The sequence below is a fragment of the Zingiber officinale genome, chromosome 10A, assembly GCF_018446385.1.
Source record: "Zingiber officinale cultivar Zhangliang chromosome 10A, Zo_v1.1, whole genome shotgun sequence".
NCBI lineage: Eukaryota > Viridiplantae > Streptophyta > Magnoliopsida > Zingiberales > Zingiberaceae > Zingiber > Zingiber officinale.
The window spans coordinates 4,804,295-4,820,673 of NC_056004.1; the positions used below are offsets into that span (position 1 = coordinate 4,804,295).

At 38.6% G+C, this 16,379-nt stretch overlaps 2 protein-coding genes across 10 annotated transcripts in view; both read right to left on the reverse strand.

The window, feature by feature from the left end:
• Window positions 1–405: 405 nt before the first annotated feature.
• Window positions 406–11,745, reverse strand: LOC122028272. 9 transcript variants are annotated; one of them, XM_042587315.1, is made up of 11 exons: window positions 11,608–11,745; window positions 9,626–9,766; window positions 8,966–9,087; window positions 4,232–4,340; window positions 4,091–4,130; window positions 3,404–3,493; window positions 3,212–3,311; window positions 2,490–2,620; window positions 1,720–1,822; window positions 1,010–1,416; window positions 406–903 (listed from the first exon to the last, which is right to left on the reverse strand). In XM_042587315.1, the coding sequence occupies exons 2-11, from the start codon at window positions 9,762–9,764 to the stop codon at window positions 648–650; spliced, it is 1,497 nt and encodes a 498-aa protein (XP_042443249.1). In that variant the 5' UTR covers window positions 9,765–9,766; window positions 11,608–11,745; the 3' UTR covers window positions 406–647. The 9 variants fall into 9 exon arrangements, with proteins under 9 accessions (XP_042443249.1, XP_042443246.1, XP_042443248.1 ...); XM_042587312.1 differs by having other exon boundaries at window positions 9,626–9,879; window positions 11,608–11,731; XM_042587314.1 differs by having other exon boundaries at window positions 11,455–11,729.
• Window positions 11,746–12,390: 645 nt separating this feature from the next.
• The window catches only part of LOC122027124 (protein STRICTOSIDINE SYNTHASE-LIKE 3-like), a 32,557-nt gene continuing 28,568 nt past the window's right edge, over window positions 12,391–16,379 (reverse strand). Inside the window, exons 2-5 of the mRNA XM_042585984.1 lie at window positions 14,443–14,916; window positions 13,970–14,245; window positions 13,168–13,332; window positions 12,391–13,085 (exon numbers count right to left, since the gene is read on the reverse strand). Coding sequence (XP_042441918.1) covers window positions 12,692–13,085; window positions 13,168–13,332; window positions 13,970–14,245; window positions 14,443–14,774 — 1,167 coding nt within the window. The 5' untranslated portion in view covers window positions 14,775–14,916 and the 3' untranslated portion in view covers window positions 12,391–12,691. The remainder of the gene's footprint in view (window positions 13,086–13,167; window positions 13,333–13,969; window positions 14,246–14,442; window positions 14,917–16,379) is intronic.

Sequence of the window (16,379 nt, forward strand, 5' to 3'; positions counted from 1 at the left end):
GGTTAAGAGTTTATTACATCATCGTTCCACTTTCAGTAACGAAAATAAGAATATGAGAATTCAAAATTCAGAGCATTTTGATAATTTTATCAGTTTGGTGCATTTGAAAAAGAAAGTAAAATGGAATTTCTCCTTTTATTATGAATTATGACTGTCTGCTTGAAAACCCGCAAAAAATATTAATATCTTATAATAAAATTATTATTTTTTATATTTAGACCTTATCTCAAATTATAAAATGATAAATAAAAGATAAAACTCAACTAAATAAAGGGAGTCTTCGTGTCCCATCAAATCGTCTTTTGAATTTTTAACTGTGAAATAAAAGTTCACACAACCATTCATCGCCCTATATTATTTTTCTAGACAAATTATTTAATTTGAGGAAAAACTGAACTCTACGCATATCAAAAACATAATTCATGATTTTCATAAGGCGAATATAACCGCAGGTGAATCAAGCTCAAACGGCTCCTCAGTTGGCTGTCTTTTACATTTCGTACTTGAAAATGTCTTTTCTCCAGAAAAATGGCAAAGAAATTGTCTACTTCACATGTTTCTTAACCTCCCATGTATTGTTTGTATTCTTTGCGTCGGCGTGCCAGCAGCTCTACATAAGAGCTGCTGTTGAGGTACTTAATTATCCTCTAGAAAGACACACAACAAAGCCATTTCTTCCTTCCCTTGGCATGCTTCGAGTTGTCGCTAGGCGGAACCTTGTTATGAAAACCGTTAGCTTTGAGGCTCCCTTCATCGCAGACTTTGTTCATGCTCTCCATGAATGGGGGTTTTGTCACTGAAGGAGTACCTTCCATAGGCTTGCCATCGGAAGAACTTGAATCAAGTGTCTCAGAGCTCAAAGCATCAAGCTTATTTTCCTTTGAAGAACTCTCTCTAATGGGCCTGCAAAGTGATTAGATGAAAAATGCAATCACAAAGCGAAAACAGTAGGCCCCTGTGATAGACAGCAAGGACATTAATACAAAAATTGTATAATAACCATACTTACATGGAAGAAAATACTTCACTAGCCCGTGGGCCATTGATTTGGGGGTTGGATGGGCCACATTTACGAAGTGTTGCTATGGCATTGTCTAAGATGCCAAGAGCAGCTTCTACCTCCGGGCTTATATAAGAATTCTCTTGGACAAGATCTCCCTGGTCGGGAATCAATTTTGCAACATGGCTATCATTCACTTGATCTGAGTGTGTGGTTTGTTCTACACCTTCTTCAACAATTTCAGTGACAGATGTTTCATCTCTAACTGCTTGTATTTCAGTAGCATTTTGACCCATATGTTCCTCATCCAGACCCACTAAATATGCCTTGGTTTTATTTTCACGAATCCGAGCATAAATAGGTCCTCCTAGAGCTTTCTTGTAATCCTCATCACCTGTGGCCACTGTACTGACTGCCTGCAAAGGCATATGCTGTTGTTAGTTTGAAGCAAAATGAAATGTAATACCATTATAGTCAACGAGTGAATCAAACTTTTATTTTTCTTAAAGATGATTGAAAATTTAAACACCAGAATACGGGTGTATAGAAACAAAAGGCAAATATTCTGGCATGCCAATGTTCATTCTCGCTAAACTCCATCTCTCAATTATATTAAACCAAATGTACTACTACCCTTATCCTAAACGCATCACTAACTTCATACAACTGTTTACAGTAAATTACTTTGAGAAAAGAACCGCATGGTAGAGAAGTCATACCTTTTGGTATAGCTTATGCGCGCTACCTATTAGTTGCCTTGAAATGAAATTTATAAGTGACGGCGGTACAAAATCCAGCTTGATATCCATATTTGCTACTACCCTGAAAAAATATTTAAACTTGTGATTAGATGACCGTATCTTCAATTCACGTTGAAGTCAATTTTTTGACCAATAAGAACTGGTATTGCTGTGTAATTTGGCGTAGCTTATTTCTATTTATTTATATCCAATTCGATCAATTGAATATTGATTCAGATCTTTCCTAGTCAACCCTGTGCTATCCAAATGGATTCCAATGGCCACATGAGGAGAAGATTTCAAAGATAGTATTTTAACACATTAACTTCCTCTTGATATTTTTCCTAAAATATTTTTGTTTATATTTCAGATACTGATATCTTATATTACATGAACTGACCATATTTTGCCTGTTACCAGATATTATCCTAACAATATGAAAACCTTATCTTAGCTATACTTATTAGTTATGCACTCACTGATTCAAAGTGAAAAATCATTCATCAAGAATTCATAAAGTTGTGAACAATATCCAAAGAATCTTTCAAAAATTAGATTTTAGCTAAAAATTAAAATGCTAAAAATAATTCAAGAGAGAGTAGAAAAATTACCCTAGTTACTCCATATTATCTAGCAAGGAATCTAAAAACAGGGTCTACAAAAACAAAAATATTTAACGAAAGGATGGCAACATTCCTGACAACCATCTAGCACAGAATCCTGTGCTAAAAGACAGTTCTGCTACATACCTAAAATAACTTCTGTTGTGATCAATTTTTTGCAGCACAAAACCACCAACCAAGTCTATTCTGATAGCTTCAGGAGCCTTGATCCTACTTAAATCTTCATTGCTTACTTCTATATGCTGAGTGTCTGAAATCTACAAGAAAAGTCCCCATCAGTTATTTGTTATGTACATTCTCTATCCAATATCCATGAGAAATTATGAGATGAAACTTAAGCTGCTAGCAAAAGCTGGTTTCCAAAAAGATTTAAAAAAACCATTAACTAAATAAAAAAATAAGAAAATTTAAATATATGATTGTGTTTTCCTCCATAAAAGTAGGTTTTCCAGTAAAATTAATTAGTATCTTTTTTATGTCTGTATAAGAGTTTGGTGAAAAATAATGAGAATTTTCATTATTATAACAACAACAACAGCCAAGTATATCCCACTAGGAATTTCCATTATTACATCACTATATTCCAGGAGATGAAATGCATTGTTGGATTGTAGCAATGTTTCCACTTAACAACCAAGCAACCAACTAAACTGGTTTCCAATTATCCGACCATCCTCCTCGCTGTACCTTCCCACTCATTTTCCAGTAATTCTTCTGTGTATTCTATTTTATTAATTGATGGCTAGGCACCCTATATTCCCATTTAATTAAAAAAAAAGTCATGAACAATTAAAATTTCAACAATTTCCCAAGATATACATGTATAAAAAGGTATGGTTTCCAATTACCGTGTTAGTAAGTACAAGAATGAGATCTTCTTTTAAGTACTCAATCTCAAAGTAATGCAGAAGAGCCTCTCTATCTGAAACTGGCCAAGGAACCTTCACCCTTTCTTCCAAACAATGAAAATACAAAATTAACACAAGAATATACCAAAAGTAAAGACAGATATTGAGAATCACTAGTTGATAACAACTAACCTTACTAAAGAGATCTCTTCACCAACCCGAACTTTGTGCAAACATTCAGACATGATAATCTTAAAAGTTGGTATTTTATATTGAGGCCACCTGGAAAGAAATGGATTTAAGCGGTAAGTTGGATGATATTATAAGAATTCCAACAGTGGTGGGCGCAACAAAGGCAGATGCAAATGCAGGATTTCGAGTTGAGGGGGAGAGATTATACTCTTTTTTAAGGGGTAATAATATTTAAAAAATTAACAAACTCTTATAATACTTTATAGAATGGCAAAAATTGAGGGCTCCCTCGTGTCCGGTCCTGAATCCCAATTCAATGTACAACCTGCTCAACAGTGATGCTAGAATGTGAAGACACAAGTCAACCGGATGAATTTAGTAGCACCATGACTTTCCACCATAAAGATCAAAGTAATGCAAGCCAACAATTAACACCACAAGGTTGTGAAAAGTCCTAGGCAGGTTTCACTTATAATGGCTACGGTCTCCAGGCTTCCCAACACAATAGTTGAGTTTCAGATTCGTCACCTTGCACATGACAGAGGGAAAAAAGGGCTCACATGCTAAAGTTTAAATAATGAAAAGACAATAGCATTATATTCACAAGTAGAGAATTAAATCATGAAACATCAAGAATAGTAGAAAAAAAGGCATTTAATAACTGAAAAATGTAACCCACAGACTTACCATTTTCTATACAGGCTTGTTTCCCACGAAACACATAAACCTGCATGAAATAAAACCATAAAAACTCTTGTGATAAATATACTTATCAGTGCAAGTATGCTGGGGACAAGTGTCTCCATGGTTCATAAATATTGGACTCACAGACATCAATAGGTCCATCTGCATATCCCTCGGCAAGTAAAGTATGAAATGGAGTACCATGGGGCCCTTCACGATACATCACACGGAGCTGATCAGTGTCTTGTTTTATCTGGAAAATTAGCACTGGAGGATGTTTATTATGAAAAGTATGAAATAAAACTACTTCTGATTGTGCTGAAGGTTCACGTAATAGGAATTGCAGATTTAAGTTATTTTCTACTATCAAGCCAAAATATATATTCAGAATAATCATCACTAGGATTAAACTTAGCATAGAAGAAATGAATTCATCAATCAAGTAAAGAGAGAAAAAAAAAACCGTGGTTCTTGTCAATATAAAGTTGACAAGAACCAAAAGGTAAAGTTGTTGGCCTTGGCGTAATGGTAAAGTTGTTGCTTTGTGACCAAAAGGTCACGGGTTCGAATCCTGAAAACAACATCTTGCAAAAAAGCAGGGTAAGACTGCGTACAATGGATCCTTCCCCGGGACCCCGCATAACGGGAGCTTCGTGCACCGGCCTGTCCTTTTTTTTTTCTTGTCAATATAAGAAGTGTTGTGGCAATAGATGCGCTAACCAAGTTGCTGCTTCTAAAATTTACACAAGCTAAACTTTAGGCACATCATACACTGTCTCATGTATCAAGTGGAATTGAAATACTTGCATACGTTCATTAGAATGTAATTTCATAATGCTTCTGCGCACTCAGATCTAGTTAGATGCAACCTATTGTTATGCATGGATTAGATTCACCAATATTCAGTATCAAACTCACTTAGCAAGGCAAAAAAAATACATTGATGCTAATGAAGCAATGTCGCTCTTGACTTAAGAGTCATTAGTTACTATGTTATCTGTAAAATACCGAAAAAGGGGCGAATAACCATAACGGAATTTTCCGGAATTTTTAGAAATTTTCTGGGAATTTTTCGGAGCCCGTATGGCTTAGATTACGGGGATAAATAATGGGGTCACGGGAAATCCTGTTTAGGCTACTCCATTTAAACGAGGAATAGTTTGGTTTTTCTTTTCCTTTTTATTTTCTTTTTCTTTTCTCCCCCGCCGAACCCGTGCCCAAGCCGTCCCCGACGCCGTTCCTTTTCCTTCTTCTCCTCTCACGCTCAATCTACCCTAACCGCTCCCTTTCCTAATCGGCGCTGCACGCGACGGTTCTTCTTCCCCTCCGGTACAAAAGCAGTGACCAAGGGAAGCCTCACGCCTCTTCTTCTTCTCCCGATTCCACCTTTCTTTTCCCCTCTACACTGCCGCAGTAGCCATCGCCTCCTCTAGGGCATTATCGCTGGATTTCCAGAGACGCCGGCTTAGCTTCAACCACGAGCAGGTTGCCGAGGGGCAAACTTTGCACCATCTTCCTCGCGTCTTTATCGCCATTGATAGCCACGTCCGAGCAAGCGTGCCCTAGGTGCCACCTTCTCCCATCGCAGCGCTCCGTCGCTGCCGCACAGAGTAGTGCCGACACCCCACATCTGGAGTCTTACTAATTGATCTCCTCTCTGAATTGTTGCTCCACACAAGTTCATCCTCGGTCAGAAGAGGGGATTCGTGCTCAGTCTCGCTGGAGTTGGACTGTGGTTATCGCCTATCGGCGCTGGATTTTTGGTGGTGATCGGTGTTCCAGAGGGTTGTCTCTCCCTCCCGTGGCCTAACACCGAGCTTCCACCGCCGATTCCTTCTGCTCAAATCCAACAGCCGCTGGGTGTGGTTTCTGTTGGGAAGGGGCTGCCGATACAAAGGTAGGATAAGGTATCCTGGGTCTTGGTGATTGTGTATATATCTAGTTTTCGATTCTGTTATGGGTTCTGTGCTAACTAGGAGTAGTTGTTCCAGTAGCAGCTACTTAGGGGTTTCGGCAATGGATTCCGGCAGCAACCCCATCCTGCTTACCTTGAATTCCAGCAGCAAACAACCCTTCACCAGCAGCAATCAACGGCTGTGAATTGAGGTAAGGAGTAGGGTAATGAAATGAATATTGTTTATGTGTTTGAATTAGGTATGAGGTAGACTTCATGATTAGTATAATTGATTTAGGTTTGGATTATTAATCTAATGGGTTGATTGGGGATTAGGTAACTAACCCTAATTAACCGTTGGATTTAATTTAGGTAAGTTGAGGTTTATGATTTAGGATTTTTCCTTAAATTGTTCTTAAGGATTTTATTTAGCTATTCATTGAGTTGTAGCTAAATAAAAATGTATATATATTGGTGACACAGGATTTTGACGCGAGACGAGTATCTCGACGTCGGATTTGGACCGGATTGGACCTTTCTATTGGAGGCGGGTACCTTGACTTATCTATTTTGATATGTCATGTTGATATGCATAGTAATATTTAACGAGTAGTAATATTTATGTTCATTTCTGCATCGGTATGTCATTATCTATTACCTGAGCATGCTGTATTTATTTCCTGTTGTTGCATTCATGTTCCTTTGATTATATATGACCTTAAGGTAATGACATATCATGCCTGATTATGTTCAGGACATTGATTTATTTTACCTAACTTGTGTACCTAGGATATTATTTGATCCATATATCTTTCGGTACACATTTTGGTAGAGATGGATATGATCAGGATATTTCCATGCTTAGTGTCATGCATCATCTCGCATGATTGCATGCTGTGCGATTATTGGCTCCATTATTGTTGAGCACATCGTCAGTTACATGGATCTGCACACACAACTACTCATGGGGTTAGTGGTTTTTATCAGGCAGGGTGTGTTGCAGCAGGTTACTCTGTCAAGGGCTCCGTTGGTCCACTCATGGGTAGTATGACGTAGCGTGGTAGCAGAACATAGATCCCTCCTCTGGACTGGCTCAGGGAGATGAGAGCATTGAGCTCCCCCACTTATGATTTGGGGTAAGGAAGATAGGTGTACTTCGACAGCATCCCGTCCACTCGGTCACTCATCAGGAGCAGTGATGGCAGAGTGCACGGTTGTCACAGCCCTACCCACTCGGTCTCACCATCGTGTGTGAGACGGCTGACTAGCAGTAAGGGTGACCAGGACATGTCATTAGCATCATACGCATTGATGCATTTATTACTTGTGTTTGCTGCACTTTATATGCTGCATATTTGGTGGATGCATATGTTTGACATACATACAGGACTTATGATACTCTCGGTCTGACAACCTTGTTATCCTTATATCAGGTCCTGGTTAGTACAGATACTCCTGCTCCTTACAGTTTGACATTTTTCATATGATATGTATATCCAGAAGACTGTACGCATATTTATTATTAGTTGTTATTTCTTACTATGAATGCCCCACTGAGGAGTTGACTTACCCCGTTGATATTATTATTTCAGGTTGAGGCTGTCCGGAGGATTTCCAATCGCTAGTCCCCCTGCAAATCGCAAGGATGTTTGTTTGGTCTTTTGGTTTTTCTTATTATACTATCTAGACTATGTTTTAGACTTATATCTTTTTGGCACTTGAATCTTGTATGGTCCTTTATTTGTCGATGGGGTTTTATTTGGATATGTTCTGCTACATGTCTACCTGGACGACAGAAGAGGTGAGTTGACTTTATTTGCGTCATTGTGATTTGAGTTTTATGGGTGTAGTTGAGTAAGAATATGATTTGAGTTTTATGAGTGTAGTGGAGTAGGATATTTGGGATGATTTTCCTTATCGTTGTTTTAGTAGATTGTGATACTAAACTGCGTGGTATGTTATTATACATATGTTTCGCCGTGTTGGCCGAGGTATCTGGATTGATGTAGTCAAGTTTCATATTGTCACCCATACAGGGGAGATTTTCGACAGGGACTCCACCGGGGCGTGCCATTATCAGACTTGAGCAATAAAAATTAGAAAGGAAAAGGAAAGAGTGTTAGGGGCAACGGGGAAAAATTATTAGGGATTCTTAGGTAGCTCCATCTACATGTTAGTATATTTATTATTATAACTTTATATCTCCCACCCAATACTGTGTGATATCTAAATTAGATCTCCAAATTCATAACACTCGCCCTTAACTTAGTTCAAATAAATTATGGAGATTCATCTTATCGTTGTAGAACCACTTAAGGATTAGGTTAGCAAATCATTGATGAAGCTAACAAATAAAGTGACGTATATTTGACTCCACATTCTCTCAAGAAAAGACAATCAAACTGTGGTATTTAAAATTAGGTTCCTAGGTCCATAATAAAGAGTCGATATAAGGCAATTCCATCAAGTAAAGAAGCTTCACATTCACAATAAAATAAATAAAATGAAAGTAATTGCAGCCATGCCACATCCAGTTGGATGATGCAAATAAATAAATATATTGGTTAACAACTTCTAATTTTCTTAAATGAAGCACAAAGTTAAATAGGTTCAAGTTTATCGTCCAATAAAGATAATGGAACTTGCAAGCAAAGGAAACAGATGCAATATTACTAGAAATGATGACATAGATTCACTGAATTAGAGGAAGAAATAGATTGTGATAAGAAGGAATTGTTCTTTTGAAATAATAATAATAAAAAAAAAAGATGATGAGGTGAAGATTAAATGTATAGAACTATCATAACAATGGTTGGGGGAGCCATTGAATATAGAAAGCAACAACAAAGTTCGGAAACCGAATGAATAACTGAAAATTTGCAGGGCAATACAAAGCTGACAACGAACACTAAAAATGATGTATCTATTAGGAGTGCATATAAACTGGTTCAAGCATCTCAAGCGAATTCAGAGTATTAGTTTACCTTCCAATCAGCATGTTGCTCATGTGATTTATTCTGCTCATTTTCAGAAGCACTCCGAAGCATTTCAACAAAATTAGAGACTTCCTTTGTCCTCTTTCCTACAATTTCTTCAAAATCTGATGCTAAAGACAGATACAGAACCAGATAAATATAGTGCATATTAATGCAATTCCAAGAAGGTATAAGCCAAGACAAGTAGAGCAGCACATAAAGGACAATACAGGTTTTACTCTTTTTTGGGGGAAAAATGAGACCTATTATCTAACATCAAATTTCCGATGATAATCAACATTCCTATTTGTTATATCTTGAACTAATAACCTTACAATCTAAAGAAGACACTGAATTTGCATAGTCATTAACTTCAAATACAGAGGTACACTTTAATATAAGATGTAGATATACATTATATTCAACTTCTGCTATATCAAGTACCACATAGCATCTGCACACTCAAAAATTAAATAATAGCAATTTATGAATGTGTTCAGAATATTATAAAAGATCCATACACCAACTAGGAAAAGTTTTGTCCAACTTGTAATAATCAAAGAACATCCATGAGCAACCAAACCAATATTCTATCACACAAGTAGAGACCATGAATTAATCAAATAATGAAAAGAGACCATCTGCAGATGCATCAGATGCTTAATCAACCTTTGACATGAGATGAAGACGAGCAACGAAGTTGATTCTCGACCAGTAACTTGACAGACTCTTCATTTGCAAGATCAGGCAATGCAAGAGTTTTGTCCAGCCTCTCTCTTAGTTCCAGAATCTTCCTTTTCTTCTCCATCTCTGTGGTATAACAGACATTAAATATCTTCTTTTTTCAGGGAAGGATAAGACTCTCGCCTTGAAAGTATTTCCCTTTAATGTAGAATAACTATTGAGATGAAAAAGTATGCTCCCTGGAAAGCAGAATTAAGATAATATGTAAAGAAAAGCATAGTGGCAATGATTTCTGAGAAACAAAAAAAAAAGTTAAGTCACTTGTTTCCTGGAAATAGCAACTTGCTAAAAGTCACACATATTGTGTGCCTTAGTCTCCTCAAAGTTACAAGATAAATCATGTCACTCATGCTAGATTAATCCGTCACTTGATGAAGTACATGACTTTTCTCACCTGAGAGGCTGACACTACACAAAAGAATAGTTCATTGCTTAATAGTGGATGTGTGGCTAAACTAGATGACCCAAAATGGTAGTAGATAAATGATAGAGGAGAGAATGGTAAAATCAACCGAAAAAACTATCACATGATTATAAGATATGAAATCACCAAACGGTCCTCAACATTTATGTAAGCTAAATTTCTAGAAGCATAACAAACATCAACAATCTGCCAAGGTGAGCTAGAATTCTCACAATTTAAATATGAATAGCATTAGAGGTAAACGTTTTGGTGCCTAGGTAGAACAATTATCAGAGAAAATTAACCTTTCTGAATTTACTTTATCCAGCTGAAGAACAGCCCAATAGCATTGACACTTTACAGCTGTCTTAAAGCTGGCGTTTACTAAAACAAGAAATTGTGGGGAGATGTTGAATTATTTTTCCTGCGGCAAACTTGAGCAGGGAAGAAGCTTAAGGTTTTGTAATGCAAAAGTTTGGAGTCGAATAGGCTCCTTCTGCAAACAAGAGAATAAATGGGACTTTCGAAGATGCTTCAAATGGCAAATAGATCTCAATAAATTTACATATGCAAATATGAGGTATACATATTCCTCAAGAGGAAGCTTATGCACAATCTCAACCTGACTCTAATTAAAAACGAGACTCGATCAACAGGAAACATCGAGCGTTTGGGAGACCCAATTCTAATTTTTGAACTTGTTTTATGTATATTATAGAATCATGATACCAGTCAACTACCCTACCCAAACAACAAATCTTGAAATTGTTTTACAGCATCACCAGCATAAGCTCTGTTTGCAGGCGATCAATCTTTGCTCATTCACAAAAGAAAAGATGAGATCCTTACTTTGATTGTAGCATCAAATTGAACATGTACTACTAAAAATATTCATTTTGTAAGCATACAGAAAACATCAAGAATAATCATAACAAGCACACCGGGTTTATGAATCAGCGAGCAGTACTTTTCAACTAAACTAGTATTCAAAGAAAATTCAAAACAAATCCGTACAACACGCAGATTTCAAAAGTCAAGCTAAGAGAAAAGTTCCGACCAAAACAGTGAGATGAACAAATATACGATCAAATTTTACTCCTTTGTCATACGAAATAGAGCATGCAGTGATAAGAATAAGAACTCGTTCGACATTTCACATAAAACTCCAAATCAATCAAATCTTTTACGTAGGATAAGTTACTTCCCACCTGCAAATCAATTTCCTCTAATCACAATTTGCAAGACTACAGACCTGGACCCTAATCCATGGAAAGAATAAATCCTGGAAGGCGATGGGGAGCCATCCCACTTCCAGACAATTGAAAAGTGAAGGTACCGAATTCTCACGCACCAAGATATTACGTAGATTCCGATGCCCCGATCCCTTGAGAGATACGCAATCAAGAGTTCGATGAAATTGAAAGGGCCGAGGCAGCGACCCAGGATTGGGTCATCAAACTACGGTAGTAACGAAGACGAAAGCACCAACGAGTGGCTCAACTACCTGCATAGACGACTATTGCGAAGCAGGTGCGAGATCGCAGAAAGGAGAAGGATTCATGGCCCCAAAAGTCGATGGAGGTAGAGGACGAAATTTGTTTGGCTTGCTTGTCTTCCACAGAGAACCACAGTCAAAACACGTCTTTAAACAGTTGGCTTGCTGAGTTGCTGTTAAGGGTGTTAATTGTGGCAAAAGATGAATACGCTCGGCCAACACGAAAGAGGTAAATCACTGACGACTACTGATATTTGGAATAGTGACTAACACATAAGGGACGACTACTGATATTTGGAATAGTGACTAACACATAAGGGAGGTATTTATCTCGACTTTACCGATATTCGAACCTCAGACCTCATTATGACAATATTTTATGTGCTAGTCACTAAACCCATCCGAGGGGACTATGGTAAAGGGTGTTAATGTAATTTCAAAAAAATGTGTAATAAGTCCACCATCAGTGGCCCTGTTACAGGGACTGGACCAGGCAACTATTCTCCACGAATTTTAGACCGAACAGGACTGTCGGTTCATGCTTTAATTTTTGGCCCTTATGTTTTAATGGTTTGCAGTTGGTTGTTCAACAAACTCTAAGGCCACATTTAATGAGCGATGTCCAATATTTAAGATTTTGACCTAATGAATTAAATTAAGAACAATGGATTAAAACTATAGTTGAAAAGCAAAACATCTCCAGCAACCTGCTGATTGTTTGTGGACATCAATATATGTGATGCAATGAACTCAGCAACCTGCTGATTATCAATGAACAGGCAGAAAGCAGCATCAACAGGGAGCAAGCAAAATGCTATTAACTCAACGAATCTAGCACCATGGAAACAAATTACAAGCATAGGTAGCTCCGAGATAGGGGCCATCATGTTTTTTACCAATCATGGGATAAATTATAGTTTATTATCCGTACCCAAGCAACAGCAAGCAACTAACACTCTCTCTGTTTGACTGATTACTTGTACAATTAAAATAACTCGAACAGCTGACAAACCATCAAGCATCTTAGCACCAACACCCTTGACATTTATTGTGTAGCTTTGAACCAGTGCATCGTGCTACGCCTGGAAGGTGATCAGTAGACAGCAATGAAAGGCATCAGGACGGATCCCAACCAAAGCTTGCCATCCTTCTCTTCCACCTCACTGATTGCTTTAACTGTTTTTCCTTCCCTGTCCTCCAAAGTCTCAATTATCTCCCCATTTGGACTGTATTTAACGACCACCCCGTGGAGTTTGCCTCCAATCAGTAAAAGGTAGGTATATTTTATCGAAATAGGAAGCTTGAGTAGAAGTTTCCTCAGGTACCGGTGCTTGCTGAGGAAATCTATATACTTATTATGATGGCAATGAATTGCTACCCAGAAATCACCATTTTCGTTAGTTCTCACATTATCTGCATATCCAGGAAGGATAGCAAAAACTTCTGAGGTCCCTGCCTTTTCTCCCTTCAGCCAGTACCTGGTCAACCTACATTTGCATATGCATTTTTTTGTTCTAGTTTCTTAATTTATGCAATTGGATAAGTAGAATGAGATAGTCAGAGACCAACCTGAGACGTGCTTCAGAGAACAGCAGGAATGATTCATCCTTGCTTAGAGTCACACCATTAGGAAATTGAAGGTCGCGAAGAAGGACAGTTGTCACTTTTGTAGTCGGGTTGTATTTTAAAAGCCTCCCAGAAGATTCTCCGGTAAATATTAATTGCAAGAAATTCCTGGAAACAAACATGTGATTTGGACTTTTCCTACGAGTTCACAGCTCATAAACAATAGGCAAGTTAAATATGGATGTCCAGCAGAATTTATTAGATCCTCGTGAAAACATGTGCCAACAGTCATACATGGAAGATCTGAATAGCAATTCAAGATTTTTGCCGTGGATTCTGATACTGCTGGGTTATTTCATTTTTTTATCTACTATACCCATAGGAAATGGTAATTCAGCAATGCAGCAGGTCCAAAAAACTTTGTTTACATTCCTAGAGTCGATGGAGGATTGGTAACAACGCAAAGAGCCATTGGAATTGAGAAATGCAAGATTAAAAAATAATGGTCAAATCTAAATGCAAAAAATAATGACAAAACAACAAAAGAAAATGAAGCAAGCATTTAAAACTGCCAAAGCCTGAAGATCAAGAACCAATGGAAAGGCCAGGTCCTATAGATCTCTGTTTGTTGCTTATGATTACAGGTATGAGTTGTCGAGAACACAAATAGATTTTTTTTTTTTTATGAACTCGATAATATTTTATTCTTTTCATCTTTTCGAAACGAATTATCTGCAAACAAAAACTACAATAACGTCTATGAATACAAACAAATTCTTAGAATTTTGAGAAAGGAAAGAAATACCTTCTCTGGTAGTACGCGCTACTGTCTGTGAAGTAAACAGTAGCTTCGTCGTCTATAGCCAAGTCATTTGTGAACCCCAATGGAACCCCTTCAGCTTCCGCTGTTAGTGTTGCAGCAATGCCGCCTTGTGGGCCTACTTTGAGCAAGCCAAAGTAAGCATCAGCAATATACAAATCTCCTGTTTTCTTATCAAATCTAAGACCCAACGGTCGTCCACAGATATGTTCAATCTTTATGTGACTAAAAGGGTTTGGGTCCGGGTTGCATATTTCTGTCCTGCAAAGGAAAACAAAAATCTAGAACTGCATTTTGAACATCTAAACATGGAAAAAAATAAAAATCTTGCGAGCTACGAGTTCTGTTCATGAATCCAAATTTAACCAAAAATATTGCAAGCCCACATTTTGCGTTTTGCTTGGTTGATTAATGGAGCCGATGGAGAGAAATTGAGCAAGATCACGGAACCTTCTTACCTATTGAGCGAAGTGTAGGCGAAATCGGACCAGGACTCGCCGTTCCAGAATACCACCCGGCCGTCGTCGACGCCGGTGTATGGCCCGCGGCCCTGCGGGTCGAAAGCGATGCTCTCCGGTCCCTTCACCTGGTTGAGGAACCTGACCTCCGCTCCCCGGAGCCGGTCGCCCTCGTCCCGCACATGGGGGACCTCGGACCACGGCGGCAGTTCGTAGGGGTACGTCTCGAAGCCGGGGAAATTCGCCATGGGGCTTCGGCCCAAAGGGTCCAGCCCGCAGTAGAGCGCTGCGGCTAGGACTATTCCGGCGAGAAACACAGCCGGAGTCACCATTAACGGAGCTTCCTCTGACCACGGCGCTCTCCTTGTTTACTGTGTACTAAGTGGAGAACGAGGAGGGGACTCTCCGCGAGTTTTGAAGCAAGTCCTTCAATAATGAGCTGCTGACTTTAATGCCCGGCTGTTTACTCCCGTGCTGTAGCACCACCAAAAAGGAATTAATTACACAAGTATCTATCGGATAGAATCTCACTTTACTGTATTTGAAAATCATCCATCCAGTTTCCCCTCTTACAGTAACTTCCCAACGAACTGCAATAATCGACAGAAAGCCTCGCATCTGCTCGAACTGCAGGAACCAGCCCCCAGGACAAAATCACAGCCGCATAGGCTGCGAGCTCGCGGTCGGCCAGGTCATGCAAGCTACGAGCTCACAAGTCACAACGACTCTCAGGCTGCAATTCGCAGCTGCAAAAGCCGCAATTCACAACCACCGCAGCTGTGAGCTCGTCTACTGTGTTTTCCTTGTCCTTTGTGATTTTTTTTTTTTTTTTCCAATGATTTCTTCCACGTTACGTGCTTGAGGCTTTGATATCATCGAAAACAGTTTAATTAATTACAAGGAATCCAATATTGTCAGTAACTGGATCAAGATCTGATGGAGGATGACTATGATTGACAATTCTTTAATAATAAACGGATTCTCAAATGACTCAACCCAGCTTAATCGATTAGGCCTTGTTCGGACCAAATACAAGGAACGGTCAAATCATCAATCAATAAATAGATAACATTTTCTAGAGATCATCGATGAAAAAGATGAGAAGATCATAAAAACATTTCAATATAGAGTTAGAATGATACTGAGAAGAATTTCATTATATTATTCCAACGTTCAAGTTAGGATTTATTTAAAATATAAAACTAGATGAGAAAAAAGAAGAAAGAAATTCCTAAAGCCGAAGATAGCCCTCTTACACTTACCTTCTCTATGTGTAGCGGTCGGAAGAGTATCTCTACATCAGACGATGCATTCTCCTTCATCATCTTCATATGAGCCAATGAAGGGATCATATCTGATAGTTGTTAATTGTCTCTCTATCCACCAAACGCCTCATGTTTAAAGAAGTGTAAGTGCATTCAGGAGACCAGATCTGACAACCACTTGACCACCTCTCTATTCATCCAGTGCCACATGTTCCGGAATATTCACCATCGTTATCTACATCTCCTGGAAAAAACGGTCTCATCAATGAGACAATTACATTGTCTCCTTATCCACACGCCCCTCACGTATTTTTAGTTGGCCAACCTAGGGTGTGGGCTTGATCTGAGGATGAGTAAATGAAGTCGATGTTGAGTGGTCTTGAAGATAGACGAAATTGAGTTCAAAGTAGGGAGGATATCTAGATATGAGGTTGAGACTGAGACAATGTTGGCAACTAAAGTCGAGTCAGGGGCAATGTCAACGACTGAGGCATAGAGGATGTCGAGATCTAAGGCTAAGATAGAGAGGATGTCAACGATTGAGATTGAGACATGAGCAATATCGATGACTGAGACTTAGGCATGGAGGTGAGACAGGGAGGATGTCAGTGACTGAGGCTGAGACCAAGGCGATGTCGGTGATTGAGATTAAGGCATAGAGGATGTCGGGAT

Bases quoted from the DNA above. Each gene is read 5' to 3' on its own strand.
- LOC122028272 (XM_042587315.1), bottom strand. From the start codon at position 9,764: ATGGAGAAGAAAAGGAAGATTCTGGAACTAAGAGAGAGGCTGGACAAA. The intron at 9,088-9,625 runs GTTGATTAAGCA...ATCTGTCTTTAG, and splicing joins GTCTTCATCTCATGTCAAAG to CATCAGATTTTGAAGAAATT. The intron at 2,621-3,211 runs GTAATTGGAAAC...CTTTTCTTGTAG, and splicing joins TTCTTGTACTTACTAACACG to ATTTCAGACACTCAGCATAT.